Source organism: Varanus komodoensis, unplaced genomic scaffold (assembly GCF_004798865.1).
Source record: "Varanus komodoensis strain SLA01 unplaced genomic scaffold, ASM479886v1 scaffold30, whole genome shotgun sequence".
Classification (NCBI taxonomy): Eukaryota; Metazoa; Chordata; class Lepidosauria; order Squamata; family Varanidae; genus Varanus; species Varanus komodoensis.
The window spans coordinates 101,305-123,536 of NW_025335762.1; the positions used below are offsets into that span (position 1 = coordinate 101,305).

The window sequence follows — 22,232 nt, forward strand, 5'->3', positions numbered from 1 at the left end:
CTTCCAGATCATCCTAGTCCAAGAGCATCCGGGTGCCTCTAGGCATGACACGATGCTCTAAGCCGATCAGACATGCTGGTGACAGCAGCACGGGAAGCATGCCTGATCGCCGCACTGCACCGATCGGCCGGTCCAGCGGGTTCTGGGCAGCCGGGCCTGCCTGCTTGGGCACGCGAGTGTGTCTGCGCAGGAGCCCTTCGGGAGGGCTGGCCTGACGGGCGCACTCAGCAGGCGCTGCCGCCGTGGGTCTCGGGTGGGCCCCTTTGGAAGCACAGGGCCCCACTGTTGCAGCTTTCGCAGGTGTTGGCCTCCAACAGCTGCTCAGTCTAGCTAAGAACACCGTCATCTTGGGGCAACCTGGCTGGGAATTCTGCTGCTTTGGGAGAAGGAGGTGTAGATTTGATTTGATAAAACCAAGTCACAGATAAGCAATGCTTTCCTGCCAGCTTTATCGGAATTTTCCCAGTGTTGGCCACCTTGGGCCAGTCTGATGGCTGAATTGGCACAAGCTCTTCCTTCTCTAATGGCCCTTTCTGGTTGCAGGAGACCCCTGCTGCTTCCTGCCCTGTTTTGGGCCAACCTTCCTGACTTTCTACAGCAGCCCAAAGGAGTTTATGAGCCAAGTGGGCCCCCTGGGGAAACGCAGCACCGGGACAGTAAGTCCGTCTCCTGGTTGTCCATTCACCTGGGATCGGGGAAGAGGATTAAAGAAACTGAAGCGACAGATTCTGTCCCCTGCCCCAAATCAAATTAGTGATTTTGCAGCACATCTAGCTGAAACCTCCTTCATGCCTTCGGATTTCCTCACTCACCAAGAGGACTAGGATCTTGCTGCTGCTTCATTTAACCAAAGGATCAGATCCTGCATTGCAGACGGCCGCAGGGTGCATGTCATGCATGCAGTATTTTCCGCATCCCCTCTTTTATTGAAGCAACACATCTTGGAGGAAGCCCTTGTGTTTCACAGGGTCTCTCCAGCAAGACCGGGCCTTTGCACCCCATCTCCAAAGTGTCTGATTTAGGCAGAACGGAAGAGGACAGGGAAGGCTGCCCTACACTCGTCCTTTCCCTCCGCTCATTATTCATTTGCCTTCAGGTCTGCTATTCTGATCTTTTTTCCAAGGGCGCTTTTGCTCCATTTATCTCCTAGGTGGAAGGTGTGGCTTACTGCGGAAGAGTTCTGGTGGAAATGATGACCAGCATGAGGGCAATCCCCTCTCAGAGCATAGATAAAATTCCCGAAGAAAGGATCAAAAGGACCCAGGTAATCAGCGGCACATGCCACCGGGGTAAAGATCTGAGCCATGCAGAAGGAGCTTCTTGGGGAGCAAGTCAACCCTGAAGAAGAGGGAAAGCAACAAAACAGGAGGACTCAGAAGGGCTCTGTCCCCCCACCCATGACTTCCCCGTGTGTTCTGTGGAACAGGGTCCCCAACGGCCCGAAAGAAAGCAAGAAAAAGAGCTCACCAGACCCCCCCCCCCATCCTGTGCTAATTCTGGCTTTGCTGGTGGCGTTTTTAGCATGTTGTTTGGTGTTGATTTTGGGGTCCTTTTAACGGGGTGTTACAGTTAGCCTGAGGATATTTAACAGGAAGGCAAGAGAAATAAATGTGTTATACGTTATGTCCAGAAAAGAAGTTTCATTAATCTGTGGCAGAGAAAACAACAGAACCTTGTGGTGCATTAAAGGCGAAGAACTTCTTCATGACCTAAGTGCTCATGAGTGCAGATTTGGGTAAAAGCTGCAAGGGGCTTGAGGGTCACATTGATTCTGGATAACCAGGTGGGGCTTTTTGCTGCTAGCATATGGTCCAAGCCTCACTCAGACACAGGAAAACACACATGGAATCTGGGCGGTATAAACAGGAACTTTAAAACATTGATAAATAAAAGGAAAATGTCTGGGGTGACCAAAGTTACCTGGGAGTCCTGCACTGAGCGGGGGGCTGCCCTTGATGGCCCTCTGCCCCCCCCCCAACTCTACTCTTCTGGGATTCTATGAAATCGGAGATGTTGGCCAACCAGCTTACACTGCTTTTTTGCTTCCCCAGTACTTTTTGCCCCAGATCCGATATGGGCTCTGCGCCATCTTTTACTCGGCTACCATGTTGCCCGATATCACAGAACGAATCCAGTTTGAGGTCAGCATTGGGAACTACGGCAACAAATTCGACGGGACATGCAGACCTTGCGCCTCGACCACTCAGTACAGTGATGCCGTGTATGACGGCAAGTACCAGGGCCACGGCGCCGCCCTCGTTCGCGGTGCGCCGGCGGGAGGGGCAGGCGGCTCCAGCAAGTCGCCTTGCATGAAACAGACTCTTTCTCGTAGATTCACACTAGCAATACAGCGTGCCCCCTTCCAGTGGGGAACAGCGGCACAATGAATGTATAAGGTTTGCTTTTTGTAAGGATTAGTAGCAGAAATCACCTTGGCTGGTATAAAGAAGTTTGGAAGGTAGCTATTAATGATACGTTAAGCTGTGATATTAAATGGAAAAAGGGTTTGATAAGTGAAAACAAATTTGAAAATATTGGAGACCTTTTATTGACGATGTTTTAATGAAAGGAAGGGGGTGTGAATCGGCACAAGAGTCAGTGCAGTTCTGGAAGGGAAGTGGGGCAGCCTGAATGAATAAATGATCTTCCATTAAGTAAACAGAGTTGTTGGTCCTGGTGGAGGTAGCACTGATGTTGACGTATAGTTTAATTATGTTTATTGTTACTATATCAATTGCATTGTTTTTGTTAGTTTAATACGATTTTTTTAAGTAGCAGAAAGCATCGTAGCCGAGATATCATTTGTTTGCACATGCGTATCTTGACCCGCACTTCCTTTCAGGGTGTCTGGTGTCCAAACGATTTGCCTCCAGGCTTATCTTTACAAATCCTGACCTTCTTGACAGAGGTTTAATTACGTTTCCGACCCTCTTGTGTCTCTCTGATAGGACCCTAAGGAACCGGCCCTTGTTTAGTCATCAGGAAACATTTATATTCTGCAAAGACTGGAGGGCGAAAGATGGTTGGGTTGAGAAGGGATTTTGCTGGGGAGGAGCTCCTGGGAAGGGCAGGGCAGGGCAGGGCAGGGCAGGGCTATTTGGAGACGGTGGGACTCAGCAGAGCAGCAGGCAAGCCTGGCAGCGCATGCCCCGTGCTCAGCTCCCCGGGGCTCCGTTTACCTGGTTGCCTCACCCTTATCCTCCTCACCTCCCAGTTGCTCATGGCCTCCCCTCACCGCCTCTTGTCAGGACGTTGCAAGGCAGGTTGGAGGGCGAGTGTGGCCAGCCCGGGTTCGCTGGGCAGGACCCAGGCCCGGCTTTCCCTGGCCCGCGCTCAGCGTCCGAAGCGATGCCCTGCCCTGGCTCCTCAGCAGAGGGCTCGAGCCGCTTCGTGTGCTCGCTGCGGGACGGCCCCCCGCCGTGGGCTCCAGGCCAAGCCGAGCCACCTGTTTGTTCCAGGTAACTTCTACTACTACTTGCCGTGGTATGACACAAAGCCCACGGTGGCCGTCACCTCCCTGTGGGAGGACGTCAGCTACCGGATGGCCTCGCTGAATGTCATGCAGCTGCTTCAGAGCAGGCTGGTAAGTCTGGGAGTGGCTGGGGCGGAGCAGGTGTGCCGGTTGCCGCCGAAGCCCCGCGACGAGCACGGGCAGCGCGACAGAAACACAAGCCATGCGCCATCCCGTGGCCCTCCTGGTCTCCGAGCAGGGTCCTGCTGGCGCAGAGTGGGCCGGTCTCTGGCACATTGCCGGGGTGCCGGGGGAGACCCGCTCGCCTCTGGAGTGGGGTGGGAGCCAGGGGGCTGTGCGCCTGATGCTCCTGCAAGCTGCAGGGTCCATTTTGGGGAAGACAGGAGGGTGTTCAGGGGAGCGGATGTGGGAGCCAGGAAGGAGCCGCCGGGAGAGATGGGCTGCCCAGCTGGAGGGTCTCTGTCGCTCTTGCCTCCCAGCTTTCCAACAAGAGCACCATGGGGGTGGACCCAGGAGCCTTCCTGAGAGGGAGGGGCCATGCAGAAGTTCCCAGTCTGGATTCAGCTCTTTACATGGGCAGAGGCTTCTCCCCCCAGCTTTGCTAAAAGGCTCTTTAGAGTTAAACGGGTGCCTTAAACTGTGAAGTCCAAGGAAAAGAACAGCATCTCCAAAGCTTGTCTTGGCTTTTGGGACCCAGCTGGAATTGGGAAGGGTCTTGCTCGGGCCTGTTGGATGCCTCTTGCAAGTTCACAAGGGGGGCATCAGTGCTGGCTCTGGTATGCATCACCATGAGCCACGTGACTCGGGTACAAGGTGGCAAAACCATGGCCCCCTGCCCTGTCCACGGGGCCTTCTGCCACCGCAGGCCCCAGTCTGACCCTCGTAGCAGCAAGAGAGCTTCTGCTGCTAATCCAGGACCGATCTGGGAGAGTGAGTAGCCACCGTGAGCTTCCGGGCTGCCCAGCCATGGACCTGTGCTTCCTTCCTGGCAGAAGAAGAATCTGGATGCTCTGAGGGCCATCAGCACGCCCAGCGACCCATCGGTGGCCACTGCTTGGAAGAAGCTTCAGAAAGAGCTGGTGGAAGACTGCAGGTGAGTGGTGGGCAGGGAGGGGCTTCTGCCAGCAGAGGTGGATTTGCTTTCTCCCTTTCAGAAGCTGCCTTTTATGCAGTCAGCTTTTTTGCAGCGGCATCAGTACCGCAAGCTGTGCATCGCAAAAGCAAGCACCTCCTTGGTTCTTGGGGAAAAAGAAAGCACTGGGCCCAGGAGAGATCTATCCAAGAGTTCCTAAAGAACTCCGAAGTGCAATCGCTGATCTTCCAATGAAAATATGTTGCGTGCTCCTAAGATCGGACGCGGTGCAGTCAAATTGTAGAGCAGCAAATGTAGCATCAGTTTTAAAGGAGGAACATACAACAAGGATCTGGGTGACTTTCGACTGGCTGGCTTGACAGTTGTTCTGGGTAAATTGGTGGAAAGCATGATTAAAGAAACTATTATTAAATATAAGGAGGAAAAGGCTCGACTGCAAAAAATCAGCCGGGATTCTGCAAAGCTGCGTCCTCCATTGCCAACCTGTGAGAGTGTCGGTCCACCTGTGGACAGGAGTGATTCAACAGGCATTGTTTATTTGGACTTCCCAAGCGCTTTTGACAAAGTTCCACATTAAAAAGACTCCTGGGCAAACTCACTGTGCCCCACAAGCATCTATTGTGGGACTGGTGCTTTTGATTTTGCTCAAAAATGATCTGGAATTAGGAGTGACGGTTTGCTTGGTGAGCAGGTCACCAAACCGTCTAGGAAGATGGAAACAAAAAGGGTTCAAAATGACCCCTACAAATTGGCACTGCGATCATCAAAATGAGAGGTGGAGTTCAGGGCAAGCAGGTGTCGCATGATACGTGCTGATGGAGGGAAGCCCAGTTTCTCATCTATCCAAGCTGCCCAGGAAAGAGATCTTGGTTTCTCCCGGATGCCTTGTGGAAATGAGTACCCAGAGTACGGCTGCTGGGGAAAGAAGCAGCAAATTCTGTGTTCCTGCCAGCGCCCGTTCCTCAGCAGGAGGTCCCTGGACACATCTGGAGGCCAGAACGCCTTGGCCTGTGTGCTCTCCTGCTGTCTCTGAAAAAGTGATCAAAGACAGGTGTGAAGAAGGGGCCGGGGAAGGAAAAAGAGCACGGGAAGGGGAAGGAGCCAGTGCTTGTGAGGGCATCACACAAACTGGGCCCAAAGAAAGAGGTTGTGTAGGTGGGTACGAGCTGGGCTCAGCCGTGGAGGAGACCCCGTTGAGAGTGTCTTGCCCCAGGAGCACCCAAAGCCAGAGCCATCCCTGAACGTTTGAACTCGAGGCAGGGTCCGCTTGACTTCCCCACATCCCGGTACAGCTCTGCACCAACACTCTTTGCATGCTCCGTCCTCAGGAGGCCTCTGCCTGGCTTGGCGGTCCAAACACCGGCCACCCTTCTGGACCACCAGATGAGGAAGCTGCGGAGCCAGCTCCTCCTGAAAATCGGCAGGGCTGCAGAGAAGATGAGCTGCAAAACCCCTCTGAAGAAAATGATAACGAAAGCCGATACCTGGCTGCACCGGATCGCCTTAGTCACGAAGGAGGTAGCCCAAGCCCGCATCCCGATATGCTTTTAGCACCCCGGAGGAGGAGGTGTTTGCACATGCTAATTTCCGTGCACGCATGATTCCCACGCAAATAAAATAAAAGGCATCTCCCCTCTGTGGGGAGGACTGGAGGGCTTGCTCAGAAGGGCTTGAACCCTCTCGTGCACCACCCCTCCCAAATGCGTGGAATTTGCTTCTGCTCATCTGTATGTCCAGATGCACCTTTGCGAATGTTCGCTGGCTCATCTAGTGGGGAAGACGACGAGCGGTCAGCTGCAGACTCGCTCTGTGCTCTGCCCAGTCCCACCTGCCAATGGTCCCCTGGTGGTTTGTTATCCGACCCGGATGCCCCTGCAGCTCCAGGTCACTGTCCGAAAGAGGAGCGGCCCTTAACTGTTTCTGGAAAGCCACACAGCCAGGAAACGGAAGGCAAAGGCCAGTGGCTTAACAAAACTGCTGTAAAATTGTGAGGACGTTGTGCAATGGCCCCAGCAGTGCTTGCTCACAAGGTCCCTTTTGTGGGCTCACCCTTTTCCTCGGTCTTTCAAGGCCAAATCCAGGGGGGGAAGATGGAGGGCCTGGACCAGCAAGGATGCCCCCGGTCGGGCTTGCCTTCTGAAGCACCTGAGCCTCGCTGCACCATGGCAGGAGACTTCCTGTGCGGAACCAGGCTCTCTCGTTGCTTGGAAGCAAGCACAGGCTGCGATGCTGCACAGCGTCACGTCTGGCCTCAGCGATTAGTGCAGCTTCCCTAGCGTCCGTTTCCTGGCCTTCTGGCCCTTGAGAGTCCGCACGGGATGGTCTTCACCCTGCTGTGAGTGAGGATGCAGGATCAAATGTTACAGCATAACTAGGCCCCCAGCCTCTCCTCTCCCTGCTTACTCTCCCAGCCCACCAGGTGAGCTGTGCGGAGTAGCGGGGCCACCAGCAAAAAGCCCTCACTCCCCAAGCCTCAGGCCCCCTTAACCTCTCCGAAGGCGTGCCGGCAAGGCCCGAGCAAGCGAGCGCTGGCTCTCCATATACTCCTGCTTCCTTCAGACTGAGATAAGCATCCCGGATGTGATTATCTGGATGCTTTGTGACGACCGGCGGGTGGCCTACGCGCGGGTGAAGTGCCACACAATCATGTTCTCCAAGGCCGGTCCCCACGCCACGGGCAGTCAGTGTGGCAAAACCCAGACCATCTTCCTGCAGGTACAAAGATGCCTCCGGGGGAGGAGGGGACGCGGAGGCGGGCAGGAGGGAGGTGATCCTACCCTGCGGGGCCAGCAATCTGGCAAATGTCGAACCTTGGTGCTTCCCTCCCGGTTCCAAGCCTTTGGTGCTCACTAATCACTCAGCAGCACCGTGGGCTAAAAACATCCTGGTCTTCTTCAAAGCCATGGAAACAGCATCACTCTTGGTGATGAAGCGGCTCTCAGCCGGCCTGCAGTGCAAGGAGGAGAGCGTGCAATTCTCTGGCCGCTTCCACACAGGGTGCACCAAGCGACCGGGACGCCGACATCGTCCCCGCCCTGCTCCGGGTGCGCTTGTGGCTGGGGAGGATGGCCGACAGCGCGGAGCTCATGAAGTGCTGCGAAGGGAGGATCCTCGTCTTCGCGGAGACGGTGAGGGAGCCAGGCCCCTGAGCCCCGCCCCATGGGTCCCCTTCGACTTGGATTGCAGGAGAGATCCAAGCTCCAACTGCCTCGCAGCCCGGAGGCTCCCCGAGGGGGCTTGGGCCAGGCAGGCTCCCGGCTTAACCCACCTTGCGGGGTCATGGCGAAGGGAAGCGGTGGGGGAAAGGCCCCGTTGTGCCCTCCGAGCTCCTTGGAGGGAAGATGGGATGGGAATGCCGTAAACCGAAGCTCTCCTGACCTGCTGGTGTTTTCATTCCCCGCCTTCAGTATGAGAACCAGAAGAAGACACACGGGGTATGGGGGGTCCGGGACCTGATGCCGCACCCCAACTTTTCCGACGTGACCGGGCAAATCAGCCTCCCCAAGGACAGGTTCCAGCCTCCTGCGGGGTGGAAGTGGGCCGGTGACTGGGCCGTGGAGCCTCAGAGGAGGTGAGAGGCAAGCTGCGGGTGCATTTGGGCACATCCGGCTTTGAGCATTATCTGGCCTTTCTTGCAAAAATTCAGCTGTGCCTCACACTCAAATCCAAAATGCACCAGTACAAAGAACTGGAATGTGACCCGGTAACAAACAACCCAGCAAAATAGCGGGGAAGAAAATACTAAATCAGTCCTCAGGATTTTCTTTAAAAGTATGAGAAAAATATTTCCCCATCCAAAACAGGCAGAACAACAGGAATGCAAACCCAGCAGCCGGCTCAGAGAGCTCTGCTTTTTTGAGGCAGCAGAAGGAAAATAAATTTGGGGCTGGGCAGCTTTCCTGGGGAGCATACTTCATAGTGAGACTGCCATGACAGACAAGGCCCTGTTACCCATATTTTCTTGCCCACCTTAGTCAGTTGCAAAAGGATTTCAGCTGTTTACACCTTAAATTTTTGGTCCTGTGAGCCAAAATCCCTGGATTCGGTTCCCAGATGAGTCTTTTAGCAGACTGACCTTCGGCTTTCCATGCAAAAGTTCTGGGTTCTGTCTCTGTGACTTCTCGTTTCTCTGCCACTGCCATGGGTTGGGCAGCCACTGCCAGCCAGAAGGCAAAACTGGGTGGACAAAGCCAACTCTCTCTAGGTACCTAGAGAAAATACATTTCACAGAAATGCCAGCAGTCTCACGGGCTTTCTCATCGAAAGGATACTAAAGCCAGTGCTTCTGGCCCCGGAACCTCAGAAAGGCAGTTTCGCTTTCTGGCTAGTCAAAGGCACCGTCTTGTGCCCCTCCTGATTCTGCCCAGGCTGCTGCTGGACAAAGAGACAAACCACACCGAAGTTCTGGAAGAAGTGTATGAGAACCAGAGCCGGGAACCGGGACGCCGCTGGAGACCAGCCTCCATCCCCTGCAGCAACGCAGTGAGTGAGGCGGGACTAGAAGCGCCTGTGAATTGCATTTCAATTGGCAAAGCATCAACATTTGTCCCAAATATAAACATGCAGGAGGGTACTTTTTTTGGGGGGGGGGGGACTCTCCAATTCCCAATCCTTGAAATTGTTTTGAAAAATACACATTTTCTTACTTTAGTCAAAGGAGGGGAGTCCGCAATTGGGTGCATGCCTAAAAATTTAGGTACTCAAAAGCACACGTTTCCTATTTGGAAAGAAAAATACTTGGGAATGGAAACAAGGCGAATGAATCTTTGAGGTGAAAGGGGAACTCAAGTCTTATTTATTCTCCATGCTTAAAGGCTGGGAGACCCACTGGGGCTAGAGCAGGATTGTGGCAGAAGAAACCTTTTCCCTTTTATGATGCCAGAAATTTCTCAGCTACCCACCTTTCAGGAATTCTCTCCACTTGTGCTGCCCAATCAACTCCCCCCACCCTGCCTTTTCCTGGCCATGGTAATCCCCAGATTCTGAGTGAAGGGGGTCTAAGAAGGGGATCATTCCTCGGACCCTAGTCTATGCTAGGACATGACTTCACACCAGAATTGCCTCCACTAAATTCCCCTAAATCTAGAAATTCCAATATGCCTCCCTTGCTCCGACTCTCTCCTTGCTGCCAGCACCCCTAAGGTCAGCATCGACATATTCCCTGGAGCAATGCAAACCGAGGGATGTCCAGACCTGGTCAGAATTTGGCTTTGTTGTGCTCCTTGGCATCTTTCCCTCACTCGGGCCTTGCTAGAAAGTTAGCCAGGGTGAGGTCAACTCTGCACACACTCAGGAACACTAGAGGAACCTTTCCTCAAAGCATGCGACGTCCATAATTCTTTCCACATGCAAGAGAATGTATGAAATTCTTCGCAGCAAAGTATGCAAGGCCCTTAAGTCGTATGTGCAGAACTGAATTTGAGATCGCTTCCTGCGGGACACCTGCACAAACACCCCGTGAGGCAAACGTCAGGAAATGAGACAGGGGAGCAGAGTCTGGGGTGCCAGTGAGGAAATCCCACAGCTTCCCACCCCAAATGAGATTCCATGCACAATCCTACACAAAACAACTCTGAAATATTACTAGTCGTTCGGAGTCCTTCCCACACTGCAGGCATCCTATGCCGATGCAGTCACTTTTGCAGGCTGCCAGAAAATTGCACGCTGTGTAACTCTCTGGTTATTCCTTCCTGGGTACCCGTTTCATCCCATGCTTGGACTCTCCATTCTAGAGCGGTGCTCCTACATTTCCAAAGGAAGAGATCGTGTGTCCCCCCGGCTGGGTCTTTGTGGAAGACTGGAAGGTGGAGGTGAACCGGGCAGTGGATGATGCTGGCAAGTCTCCAGTTCCATCCATTGTCCCCCAGGGTGGCCCCGAGAAGAAACGGCTCCTTTCTGGGGTCTTCTCCGGGGTCCTCATGAGCACACGCGTCCTTCCTCAGGCTGGGAGTACGGTGTTGCGATCGCACCGGCCGAGTTTCCCCATGCCTGGAATGCTGCAGAGAAGACGTACCACACTCACCGACGTCGGCGCTGGCTCCGGAAGCGCTCCCGGAATCTGGTCAGCGAGAACCGAGAACACCACATGGCCTCTTTCCTTCAGCTGGTAATTGCGATCACCTTTCTGTCCCGCCTTCTTCCTTCTCGAAAGAAATGAGGGTCTGCTTACAGAATCTGGCTCCTCCTCTTTGTTAGCCTTAGAACAACAACCCTGTGAGGGAGGCTAGGCGGAACGAAAGGGCTCATTCACGCGGGCGAGCTGTAGGAGACCAAAGTCCCCAGAAAGGGGTGGGCACACCGGAGGCCAGGGCTTCATAAGGCCAGGGCAGGGACTGGCCGCCGGGATAAGCCCCCGGCAAGCTGGCTTCGAAGCCTGGGCTGCCCACGGCTTTGCTCCGAGATGCTCTCGACTGCGGCCAGTGCAAGCCAGCCAGTTTGCGCCAGCACAGCGCCTCGCGGCACTTCGTGCGGCTCCGTGCGGCTCCGGCTGGGCGTGAAGCCAGCAGGGTTTCGTTGCAGAGCCCGGGCCAAGGATGCCGCTTTCATCCCAAGCTTGGGTGCAGCTGCTGCCCTCTGGAAATTCGCCCCGCGGCTCCCGTCATCCCCCGCTGGCACTGCCGCCGGCTGCGGTGGCGAAGGTAGGGGAGAGAGCATAGCCACAGTCCCCCCATCTTTCCTCGGTGTGTTTCCGCCCTGCCCGCTCACCCGTCTCCCGCAGCATTCGGACATGAGGTCGAAAGAAGAGTCGTGGGAATACGCCCCACTCTACGGATGGAGGTTCCACCTGCAGCGGCAATCCAATGACGTCTTCCGTCGGCGATGCTGGCGCAGGAAGCTTGTCCCGGTGGCTCCTGGCCACGGGACCCCCATCTTCCTACTGGAGGGGTCACTGGTAAGGCGAGGCGCCGCCTCCAACGGAGGGTGTTTGCTTTCCGAACAGGGCCCGATGCAGCCCCCCCAGCTGGGCAGATGCGGCGCAGCAGAGAGGTCGGGGGGCCTCTGCTGCAGGGGACGGGGTGCCCAAGGGGAGGCAAGCGGTGCTGGACTTGGTGAGGATTGCATTACCTCGTAGGCTCCAGACCGCCCCTGCAAGCGCAACGCGTGGCTTCAAGCTGTCTCCTTTTCAGGGGGTGGACGTCGACGGCCAAGCAAAAGACAAAAAGATGGAGGTGGGGGCAAAGGGAGAAAAGAAAGAGGAGAGAGAGCCGGGGAAGCTGGCCCTGCCGAGTCTGCTGGCGATGAACACGCCCCTTCTCTTCTGCGTCTTCAAGAGTGAGCATCCCTGCAGACGGGCCCATGCCGGGAGGGGCACCCACATTCTGCGTCCTGCATGTGGGGAAAAATGCCCAGATCCTGCAGCTTATAGAAGCAGAATAGGTTAGGTCGGGGCCTTTTTGAACTGCAGAAATCTTTTGTTTCCTTTTATCCCGGGCAAGACGGCTGCAGATTGGCAAAAAATTGGGCTGAGGTGTGAGAACAAAGATGCACCGGCTCCTCTGGATATCAAGGATCCTTAAAGGCTATTTGGGGGCTGGGTATTGCCCCATGCCCGCTGCCTGCTCTGTGGGTCTCTGTATCTACAAAAACACGCCACACGCACATTCTGTCCCTCCATCCAAACTGGCATCTGTCCAACCGCTGGGAAATCGGAAGTTAAGCCCAGTCCTTTAGCAGAGCTGCGTTGTGAACTGCCATGTGGAGAACTGTGCTCTCTCACAACCGCCTTGCCGTGGGCCCGCTGGCCTTGGTCCTTCAAGTCCAAATCAGAGGGGCAGGGCGAGCAAGGACGCCCCCCCCCTTGCCCTGCACCTCTCCTGCGGTATGAAGCCCCCACGCATTGTTGTTCTCCTAGGGGAGAGTCGGCCCCGACCCCTTGTGGTGACACATGCCATTCCTTTCTGTGGGGCTGCCCCCTGGCGCCCAGTTCCGTGGCGTTGTGCAACCTTAAACAGGCAGGCTTTTATTCATCAGACGTCCCTGATTTTTAAAAAATATTAAATGCATGATTTTTTTTTCAAATGCATGTAAACAATTAACCGAGTTATTGTGTGCAGAGAAAGGGCAGGGCCCTGTGGGTTCAGAATGACTTGCTTTGGAGTAAGTCTACACAATTCCTGCACCGCCTTTGGAGGTGCAGGTGATCTGGGTTCGAGTCCCAGCTCAGCCACGGAACCAGCTGGGTGACTCTGGGCCAGTCACAGACTCTTGCCCTGACCTTCCTCACAGGGCTGTTGTGAGGAGAGCAGGAAGAGAAGGGTGTCAGCTGCTTTGAGCTCTTTAAAAAAAGAAAAAGGCAGGATGGGAATCTAATCAATAAAAATAAATAAATTCTGTCAGGCAGAATCCCTCTCTCAGCCCCCCTCCCATCGCCTTATCTCAGTTGACGCATCACCCTCAGCACCACTGCCAGAAAGCTGGCAGGGACGGGAATCCAAGGCGCTGGAACGCCGGAGGGAAACAGAGAGCTCCCAGCAGAACGTGGCCAGTGCGGACGTCCCGGGCAGGAGCTCCTTGCCAGCGCCCAAACCTCTGCTCAGAGTTTTGCCAAACCAACCGAAGGCACGGCCCCTCAACAAGTCTGAAAAAAGCCTCCAGGATCTGAAAGACGTAACGATATGCTGAACCGTCGTGAGAATAAATTGCACAAATGAGCCCCTTCGCGGCCCACTTTACCTAGCTGATCGGTGGAAATTTGTATTGGATCGGGTTGAAAATCTGCAGAATTGTGAAACTCACCAGTAGATCGTGGATGCTTTTTTCAGGTTATGGGCTCTGCAGGAGTCCTTTTGATAAGCAGCGACTTGTGAGAGAGAGCGGGGGGGGGGGGGGCGCACCTTTAAAGCATCTGCGGTGCTTCGGCTCCATGCAGAGCACGGCGCCTCCTTCCGTTTCTCAGCGGCTCTCGCAGAGAGTCTGGCGGCACATTGAGCGGGAAAGCGCCTAACGAGCCAGAAGGAGAGCGATCGTTGTGCCAACCTCTCCGTCTTTCAGGTCCGGTCTATTTCCAGCTACGTTGCTACATCTACCAGGCCAGGGACCTTGTAGGCGTGGCCATGAAGGGCTCAGCAGGTTGGAATACAATACCGGGGGGGGGGCACACCTGCCGTGTTCTCCGCACCCCTTGCCCCACCCCCGGCCAAACAAGTTCCGAATCGCCCACAGCACCCAAATGCGCACCGTGCCCTTCGGATGTGCGCCCGTTGCGGATCCCCGGTGCTTCTTCCCGGGGCAGCCGTACGCTGGTTCGACCTCGCCAGGCACTGTGGAGACCCACTGCTCCCAGTTTATTTTCTTCCCTTCAAAGGCTGAATGGGATCAAGGCAGCAGTGCTGGGGGAGCCAGAGGGATCCTTCTCCACCCCCCACACGCGTGGACGTCCTGGCGTGACTTCCCGCCCCCCATGCTTCCCTCCCTAGAAAAAAAATGCAGCCACCTGTATCACACCCTGCCTTTATTTTTTTTGTGGGGGCGGTTCTCCAGCAGAGTTAGCAGCAGCTTTGGGAGGGCAAATTAGATGAGAAAAGTGGCTTTGCTGAACAAGCGGATGCTCCCCACCACCGCTGCTTATTCGCTCTTGATGGCATGGCCCCCAAATGGGGGGAAGCGCCTCATTGTGAAACCACACGTCCCGAAGCATGCCCCAAATCGCCTGCCATTCCGTTCTATTGTGTGAGCCAGTTTTTGAGAAGGGACAGAGTTCCTCCCACTAAGCTTGTGTTACACGAATAATTCTGCCAGCTTTCCTCACGAGTTCCCTGCCCTTACGGGCCGCTTTCCTAAGCGAGGAATCCCCACCCTTCCAGCCCTTCTCCAGGGGGACTTCGCGTCTGTGGGTGGCTCACTCCGGCAGCACCTCGCCGTCTCTTTTATTGGCTCGTTCTCGTGGGTCTCAGCAAACTAAATCGATGCGCGGTCATCTCCTGACTTTCTGCCACTGGTAGATCCCGTGGCGTACGTCTCTTTCCTCCACATGAGCCAGTGCACGGAAGCCATCACCGGCACGCTGCACCCCTGCTGGGACCAGACCCTGCTCTTCGAAAACATCTTGATCTATGGCGACCCCCGAGCAACTGAGCAAGACCCGCCTTTCATGGCAGTGGAGATCTTTGACTATGATCCTACTGTGCGTATGACCAGGGATGGATGAAACTGTCCATGAAATGGATGAAGACCTGTTTCAGGTCTTCTGCTTGTCAGATTTTCCCGATCTTTAGTTTGGTTCATCCGGAACTTTGAGATTTTTAAACAATTTGCCTGGAAATTCATTAGCATTTTTGTGCATGTTTCTCCTAATAGATTCCATTTCTGCTAAGAAGCAATGCAAACAATTTTGGGTTTGCAATGCATTTTTAGTGTTCTCTCTCCAAATAGCCACATATTTTGATTGGCGAACTCCATCACAAAATTCAGAGACATGCAAGTTTTGAAGACTAATCATATTTTGGCTCACATAGTCGTTTCTGAAGTGCAAAATTGGGTAACACAAGAGGATGGGTACGTAGGCTTGAGGCGAGGCATGGGATGGCTAGAACGAATCAGTCAGGTGGCTGTGTGCCCCTGTTCCTTCGTGGCCCAAGTCCACTTGATTGAGATTTTACCTTTTTCTGGTGAATTGAGCCAGTGCCCAATGGGAAAGGTCTGTCTGTCTCTCACTCTGCACCAGAAATCCACTTTTCAGGGAGTCATTTAGCCTGACGGAGATCAGGAGGGTGACTACCTGGAGAAGGGCCTTCTCTGCAGTGGCCCCGATTGTGGAATAGGCTCCCCAGAGAGGTTCGCCTGGTGCCGTCACATTATTCTTTTCGGCACCAGGCCAAAACCTTTTTATTTTCCCAAAGTTTTAAGACCTGACTGTTTTAATTGGGGTTTGTTAGCTGAAATTTTACGACACTGTGTTTTAAATTTTTTACATTTTGTATTGTTAAACCATCCCGAGACTTCCATAATGGGACAGTCTAGAAACATTTTAAATAAATAAATAAATTGATTTTTTGTGTTGGAGGCAGCTCTTACTATGCCATTCAGGATGCAACTTGAGCACGTCCAAAATTTCTTCTCCGTCTGCTTTTTCACAGCCAGTTGTCTCGCTCACCCTGGTGTGAGATTACAATTCCACCACCCCCGGCCACAAGCCATGCTGCCTGGGGATGATGGGGGCTGTCGGCCACACACCTGGAGGGAACCAGCTGGGGTACGGCTGGTCAATCCCAGTCGCCACAGGCATCCAGGACCCACAGCGGCCTCACCAGCCCGTGTGCTCTCCCTTTTAGGGCCGCTCTAGCTACTTCATGGGGAGGACTCTGTGCACTCCCAGGGTGTGCCTGAACCTGGAAGCACGAAGGCTGCCCCGTCTGAAGAAGCACCCGGTCAGCAGGGAACGGGAGGACACGGGCCAGCTCCTGGCCGCCTTTGAGCTCCTCCTCGACAAGAAGGTCGGTCCCGGGAGGCTCCCACCGAGCTCAGCCACCTGCCAAACCACAGTTCCCACATTTCTGCGATACTTGTACCTCAGAATCAGACAGAGCCTTTGCTTCTTGCATCAGTCACAGAATAGCAGCTGAAAAGTGTGCTTTGCACAAAGTAATCGCAAAACATCCTTTATTGACCAATGTTTTCGGCCAATAAAATTACCCCAAATAGATCTCTGAGCTTGCTCAGAGTGGTTTGTGGAGCCCAATTTAGGAATCCACTTCTAGGAACTCTCCTTTTAAGTATGTTTGGGCCCTGTCCTTTCAGGAGGAGCCTTCCGGAGACCAACGCGCTGCCTCTTTGCATGCAGATCCTTTAATTGCACTGCCCCTCCCCCCACTGAGATTGCAACCTGGGATACCTGCCTCGTCTGTCCCTGAGAAATTCCCCTGCTCCACGACCCTTACCGACAGCTGTCCATCTTGGTCATTCTCAGAGGCTTCCTGTCCACCTGGGGAGTCTGGCCTTGGGAAAAGCACCTCTACTTCTCTCATCCCAACATCTGGCATTGGCCCTACCCCACTCCTCCTCCTCCCCCAAGTCCAGATCCCAACCCTGGGAATGCACACTGGGAGCAATGCCCATCTCAGTCCCACAGGTATCGAGTCCCGAGTTTTGTCTGACCAGACGAACAGTTTGCGAAACCTGGAGATGGAGGATACTTTTGTGACATCCTCAGAAAGCATAAGACGGTTTGAAAGAGGACTCGTTGTTCAACCGCTCATCCCCCGTGCCTCCAAGTCAACAGGTTCTGCAGGCTTCCAAACCCTGCCCTGCCTGTTTGACTGGAGATGATTGCAGGGTGCAAGAAAGCCACATGCAAGCGCAGCTTGGGAAGCAACGCTTCTTCCAAACTGCTTTCAGACTTTGGAGAGACTAGGCACAGGGGCAAAACCTGGCCCTTGAGAGGGCACAATGCAGCCCTCCCTGGTCCCGCCCCCTTTCCCGGGCCCCGCCCCCTTTTCCCCACCCATCAGTTGTTTGGTAGTTTCCCAGCTTTTGCGCTATTTCCCCCATTCCAGAAAGTTAAAGGCCCCCTGAAGGCTCGCTTTCTGGGAAGGAGAGATTTAATATTCGGGCGCTTGGGGGGCGGGGTTTGGGGGGCTCTATCCTTGTTGTGTTCATGTGCACCTCTTTTCCTTTTGGAAAGGAAAGCCTAACTCTGCATCTGCTCCCTACAGGATGGATCTTTGGGAAAGCATCCCCCTCCACCATGGAAGGATGGGATTTATATGATCCCTAAAGGAATCCGACCCATCTTGAAGTTGATGGCCGTGGAGGTGAGCCCCAAAGCCTACAAAAATGGGGCAACAACACCCTAATAAAAGCCCCTCCCCGACTGGCAGGACGGGCATTGAACTGGGTGGCTTTAAAGGGGGTTAGTCTGATTCAGGAACAGATAAGGCTGCATGTTCCCTCCTGGATCGGGGGGTACATCCCTCTCAGGACCAGCTTCTGCACTACGGGGGGGGGGGGTCCTTTGCACTGTGGGCAGCGAAAGAGGAGCTGGTAGAGGTGAGCGGGTTCACACAACCTGCAATCCTGCGTGGTTTTCATAGCTCCCCCCGCACATGCCTCCCAGCACTCCTTGCAAGCCAAAGGGTGCTGCTGTCTCTTCTGGACTGGTCCACTGAGGCGTCAAGGCCGGCTCTCCCTCTTCCCCAGGAGGCACTTCAGCCTCTTTAACATGCGGGTAGGGCTGGGCCTCCACGCGTCTCTCTTGCTTTCCCCCTCTCAGTCCCAAGGCAGCTTTGCTACATCTTCATCACAACCTTTTCCCACAGATCCTGGCTTGGGGTCTCCGGGACATGAAGAACTACAACCTGCTGGCCATTACCAACCCCAGCCTCACTGTGGAGTGTGGAGGGGAATCCATTCAAACGCCTCCCATCAAGAACTTCCAGGAGAACCCCAACTTCCCAATTAATATCTACCTCATGAAAGTGGTGAGTAACTCTCCGGGCCACGAGCAAACACCAGAGGATCGCTCCTGAGATCCGAGCTGAAATGAAACCCCACACCCTCACAATGGAAATGCCCCAGCATTTCAGTTTCCACTCCACACTTGTTTGTGTTTGTGATTGTTTCCTTATTTTGGATTGTAATCATTTAAAAACATTAACCAGAATTCCCCATAACATCTGAACGCAAGGAACTCTGGTTAGTTTAAACTATAGTTAGTGAGCAAGCCAGGATGGTAAACAATGGTTTGATCTATCTCAGATTATTTGCACAAACCGTAGTTGAGAGCAACCCTCTCAGTAATTTAAAAGTAATTTTAAGGATGAAATGGCAGTGAGGCAGGGAAGAAAGATGTTAGCAGTCACTTCAGTTGCTTCGTCTTCAGTAATAGACCCAGTTGTTTAAAGGGGTCCCCACAAGAAAATCAAGTCCAGGGTCTACCTTCACTGCTTCCTGCAAAGGTTGAAATGGGCCATCTTGATCTCCCTTAGTACTTACCAGTGGATGAAGATTACGCTCCTGCGATCGAACTGAAAGTGACCGATCACAGGGACTTCGGGTACAAGCCAGTGGTGGGCCATGCAACCGTGAGATCCATGAACCAGTATTATTGCGACCCGTGGGAGGAAAGGAAGGCCCACGCCTTACCTGCCCGAGGTATCAGCAGCTACCCTACCAAATCTCTGTCTGGCTCAAGGCAAAGGATTTCAGCAACCGAAGAGAGCTCTCGGGAGGCTCGATGCCTGGCTTTCGGCATGGGGACTCAGCCTCTTCCCACCAGCCCCCTTTGCCCTGCCCTCCAGAGACCTCTACCCTTCTCAGGCCTGCTCCTCTTTGTGGCACAGGAAACATGGTTTGAAAGACTAGCCTGTTCTCTGCATGTGCCCTTAGGGCACATCCCCATGTATGTCTAGGCAGAACGAGCCCCGTTCCTCCCAACCTTCCTCAAGGCACCTTAGGCTGCTCTGGGACATCACTCCCTCTGTACGTGCCTGGGATTGTCTCGTCCCCAAGCCAGGCACCACAAATTCCCACAACCTCTCCTCAAAGGGGGACTGCAGGTGGCGCAGCGGTTTAAACCACTGTGCTGCTGGGCTGGTCGATCAAAAGGTCGCCAGTTCGAGTCTGCACAACGGGGTGAGTTCCTGTTGCTCCGTCCCAGCTCCTGCCAACCTTGCAGTTCGAAAGCAGGCAAATGCAAGTAGATAAAAGGTGCCACTTTGGTCAGCAGGTAACAGCGTTCCGTGCCCTTCGGTGTTTGGTCATGCCGGTCACATGCCCACAGAGACCGTCTGTGGACAAACGCTGGCTCCCTCGGCCAGGAAATGAAGATGAGCTCTGCCCCCTAGAGTCAGGCATGACTGGACGTAACGTCAAGGGGAAACCTTGACCTTTTACTCCTCAAAGGAGAGGGCAGAAGGGCAGAACCAGAGGGTCCTGGGGGCTGTCGGTGCATCTGGGCTATAGTTTGCCCTGATTGGAACTCACACGTCTAACTGGTCTGGGAGCACCTGTTTCCATCACAGCAGAAGCGAAGGGCAATCCGCTTAGTGTGCAGATGGGATGCATCCTTTGAGCTTTCCAAAGGACAAAGGGGAGACTATACGTCCCAGAAATGCTTTCTGCCTGCTAAAACTATCTGTCAGAACCAAGGAGGGAAATATCATTCCTGCCCACATCCACTCTTCTGAGCATGCCAATTAATTGTTTTTTCTATTTTTCCAATTTCTCTGTTCCCCAAACAGCCATTTCCAAGGTGAAGAACAAAATGGTAAGCATTGTTACAGCTGAGAGACAATAATTCAGTGCCCTTCCCTCCAGGCGATCTTGTGCCCTTTTCCACGGGGACAGGCCTCCAACCGAGTTTCACACAAAGCTGGGTTAGACTGCTGGCCATTAGAAAAATGAGGCTTGATGATAAGGAGCTGATTCTGAACTGGATAGCTCTTCTTCCTTCCAAACCTGTTGCCCTCGGGGTGGATCTTCCTGCTTAGGGGCCAGTTGCTTGGAGCCCTCATGCTTCTTAACCAATCTGCGCTCTTGACCTGACACTGTACCCCGGGAAAGGAACAATGCCAGGCCCACGACCGTCCTTCTTCGCCACTCACTCAACTTTCCCACAGGATTTGAGACTGTCTGATTCTCGGCTATGGCCTGGCTTATCTCTGGATCCTTGGAACTTTGCAGATTCTAACCCTTTCTCAGCCAAATCCATTTCCACAAACCTTGAAGGTTCTTTTACAAGAAGAGTGGGTTCATCCATGCCATCTGCTACTTCTAGGGACAGAAGAGAGGCATCTGGAAGCTGTGGCATTGGAGGAAACGAAAAAAAGAGAAGGTGGGTCATGATGTCAGAGTTGACACCACTATGTGTTTTGGATCAGGAAATACATGAAAAACTGGTGGCTGATTATCTATTAAATGCCTAAGCTGCCTGGTACTGGCACAAAACTTAGCTTTTAAGGAACTATTTCAATGTTTTATTTGCAAATCTGAGAGAAAAACAAGAGCAAAAGGGAAATGTCTCTTCACAGCACTAGTGAGAAGTCCACACTCAAATCCTAAATGTAAACAACATACAAGAACACGTCAGGTTCTTCCCACATTTCCTGCAGCTGGAGACATACACTGTCACATCAATTACGCTTCCACCCACTTCCTCATGCTACATTAACGTTTTGGGGCACACGGAAAATATGATATACATGCCTACCGCGGAGATATTACGGGTTCGGTTCCAGACCACTACAATAAAGCAAGTATCACAATAAAGCAACCCACACATTTTTTCCCAATGCATATAAATATTAACACTGTACCGTAGTCTATTAAGTGTGCAATAGCATTGTACTAAAAACAACAAACAATGTACTTAGATAAAGGTTGCACAGAAACAGTCCCTAGTTTTTGCTGATGTAAATGCTCTTTCATTCACTCACCTGCTTCATGGAATTCATGAACTGTCCATATAAAGGGATCCTTCTTGACAGTTAAAAAAACGCTTTTTTAATTGAAATGATAAATACTCTCTATTATGCAATGGGCTCAAGAATTTACAACACTTTCCACATTTACTGGATGTTGCGTCTGTATTCTCCATGTTCAGAAAGTTGCTAGAAAGTTGCACGTTTGCATCTATGCATTTCTTATGTACTAATTGCTATGGAGATACAAATGCATGCTTATTTAAAAATATTTAAAATGTGGGCATGGCCCAAATTACCTTCTCTCTTTGTAGATGGCAAAGAGTGACGAGGAGGAGGAGGTTGACTGGTGGAGCAAGTACTATGTTTCAGTGGGAGACCTGGCCAAGAGTGGAAATTACCTGGAGAGAGGCTTTGACAACGTAAAGGTGGGCATGTCAGCAGGATGGCAGGGTCTAGCCAGGGTGCAGGGTGCGGGAGGCTGGTTTCTGCAGTAAATGGGCGGAGGGGGGGAATCTGAGGAGGAGAGTTGGTGGGAAAGCAAAGGGAAGTGCATCTCCCCCCCCCCCGCCCCCCGCCCCCCGGTTTCTCTGCGGTCAGTGTGCTCCCCAGCAATTCTGGCGCGCAGCAACCGAGCAGTGCAAGCTCTGTCCCCGGCCTGGCCCCGCGGTGGCTGTGGGGGTGGACAAGGTCGCGGCACTGAGCGCGTGCCTGGGCGGGGGGCGGGGGCCCGGCACCTGTGTGCAGCCCGTCTCCTTCTCCTAGATCTACAACTGTGAGCTGGAGGAAGTGCCCGAGTTCCAGGGCCTCCAGGACTTCTGCCAGACCTTCCGGCTGTACCGAGGACGGGTGAAAGATGACGACCCCGTGGTGGGGGGTGAATTCAAGGTGTGCGCTGCAGGGAAGAAGAGGCCTCCTCAGCTACAGACCTCCCGAATTCTGTGTCAGCTGGCTCCATAGCCCTTTCATCTCCAAGCGCCCTCACGGAGACTGAAATGCAAAACTGCATTCATGTGTGTGTGTGTGTGTGGGGGTGCGTTGTTGGTTTGTTTTGCTGCTGCTGCTTTTAATCAGGGTAAATACAGCTTTGCTGCTGCTCAAAAATATCAGAACTGTCAAAGCCTTGGTCCAGCATGGGGAAGGGGTGGCGGGAGGCGGTGTGGAAAGATCCGTGAGAATTGCATGCTTGGCTACTAGACTAATCCACGTGGCCACCTAAATGGGAGGGCATTAAGGCCACTGTGTTGGCCTCATGGCACCACTGGTGTCTTCAGAACTGCATTCAGCCATTCTATGGAAACCTGGATCCTCA

The 22,232-nt window shown here is 53.4% G+C and overlaps 1 protein-coding gene across 1 annotated transcript in view; it reads left to right on the forward strand.

Moving 5' to 3' along the window:
- The window catches only part of FER1L5 (fer-1 like family member 5), a 56,476-nt gene that overhangs the window by 19,083 nt on the left and 15,161 nt on the right, over window positions 1–22,232 (forward strand). Inside the window, exons 17-38 of the mRNA XM_044437359.1 lie at window positions 544–656; window positions 1,151–1,264; window positions 2,052–2,229; window positions 3,459–3,583; window positions 4,465–4,565; window positions 5,894–6,083; window positions 7,125–7,280; window positions 7,562–7,693; window positions 7,973–8,136; window positions 8,933–9,047; window positions 10,298–10,400; window positions 10,508–10,671; window positions 11,284–11,457; window positions 13,574–13,634; window positions 14,507–14,688; window positions 15,836–16,045; window positions 17,216–17,314; window positions 17,819–17,980; window positions 18,488–18,653; window positions 19,742–19,767; window positions 21,235–21,348; window positions 21,686–21,808. Of these exons, the coding sequence (XP_044293294.1) occupies window positions 544–656; window positions 1,151–1,264; window positions 2,052–2,229; window positions 3,459–3,583; window positions 4,465–4,565; window positions 5,894–6,083; window positions 7,125–7,280; window positions 7,562–7,693; window positions 7,973–8,136; window positions 8,933–9,047; window positions 10,298–10,400; window positions 10,508–10,671; window positions 11,284–11,457; window positions 13,574–13,634; window positions 14,507–14,688; window positions 15,836–16,045; window positions 17,216–17,314; window positions 17,819–17,980; window positions 18,488–18,653; window positions 19,742–19,767; window positions 21,235–21,348; window positions 21,686–21,808 (2,972 nt within the window). The remainder of the gene's footprint in view (window positions 1–543; window positions 657–1,150; window positions 1,265–2,051; window positions 2,230–3,458; window positions 3,584–4,464; window positions 4,566–5,893; window positions 6,084–7,124; window positions 7,281–7,561; window positions 7,694–7,972; window positions 8,137–8,932; window positions 9,048–10,297; window positions 10,401–10,507; window positions 10,672–11,283; window positions 11,458–13,573; window positions 13,635–14,506; window positions 14,689–15,835; window positions 16,046–17,215; window positions 17,315–17,818; window positions 17,981–18,487; window positions 18,654–19,741; window positions 19,768–21,234; window positions 21,349–21,685; window positions 21,809–22,232) is intronic.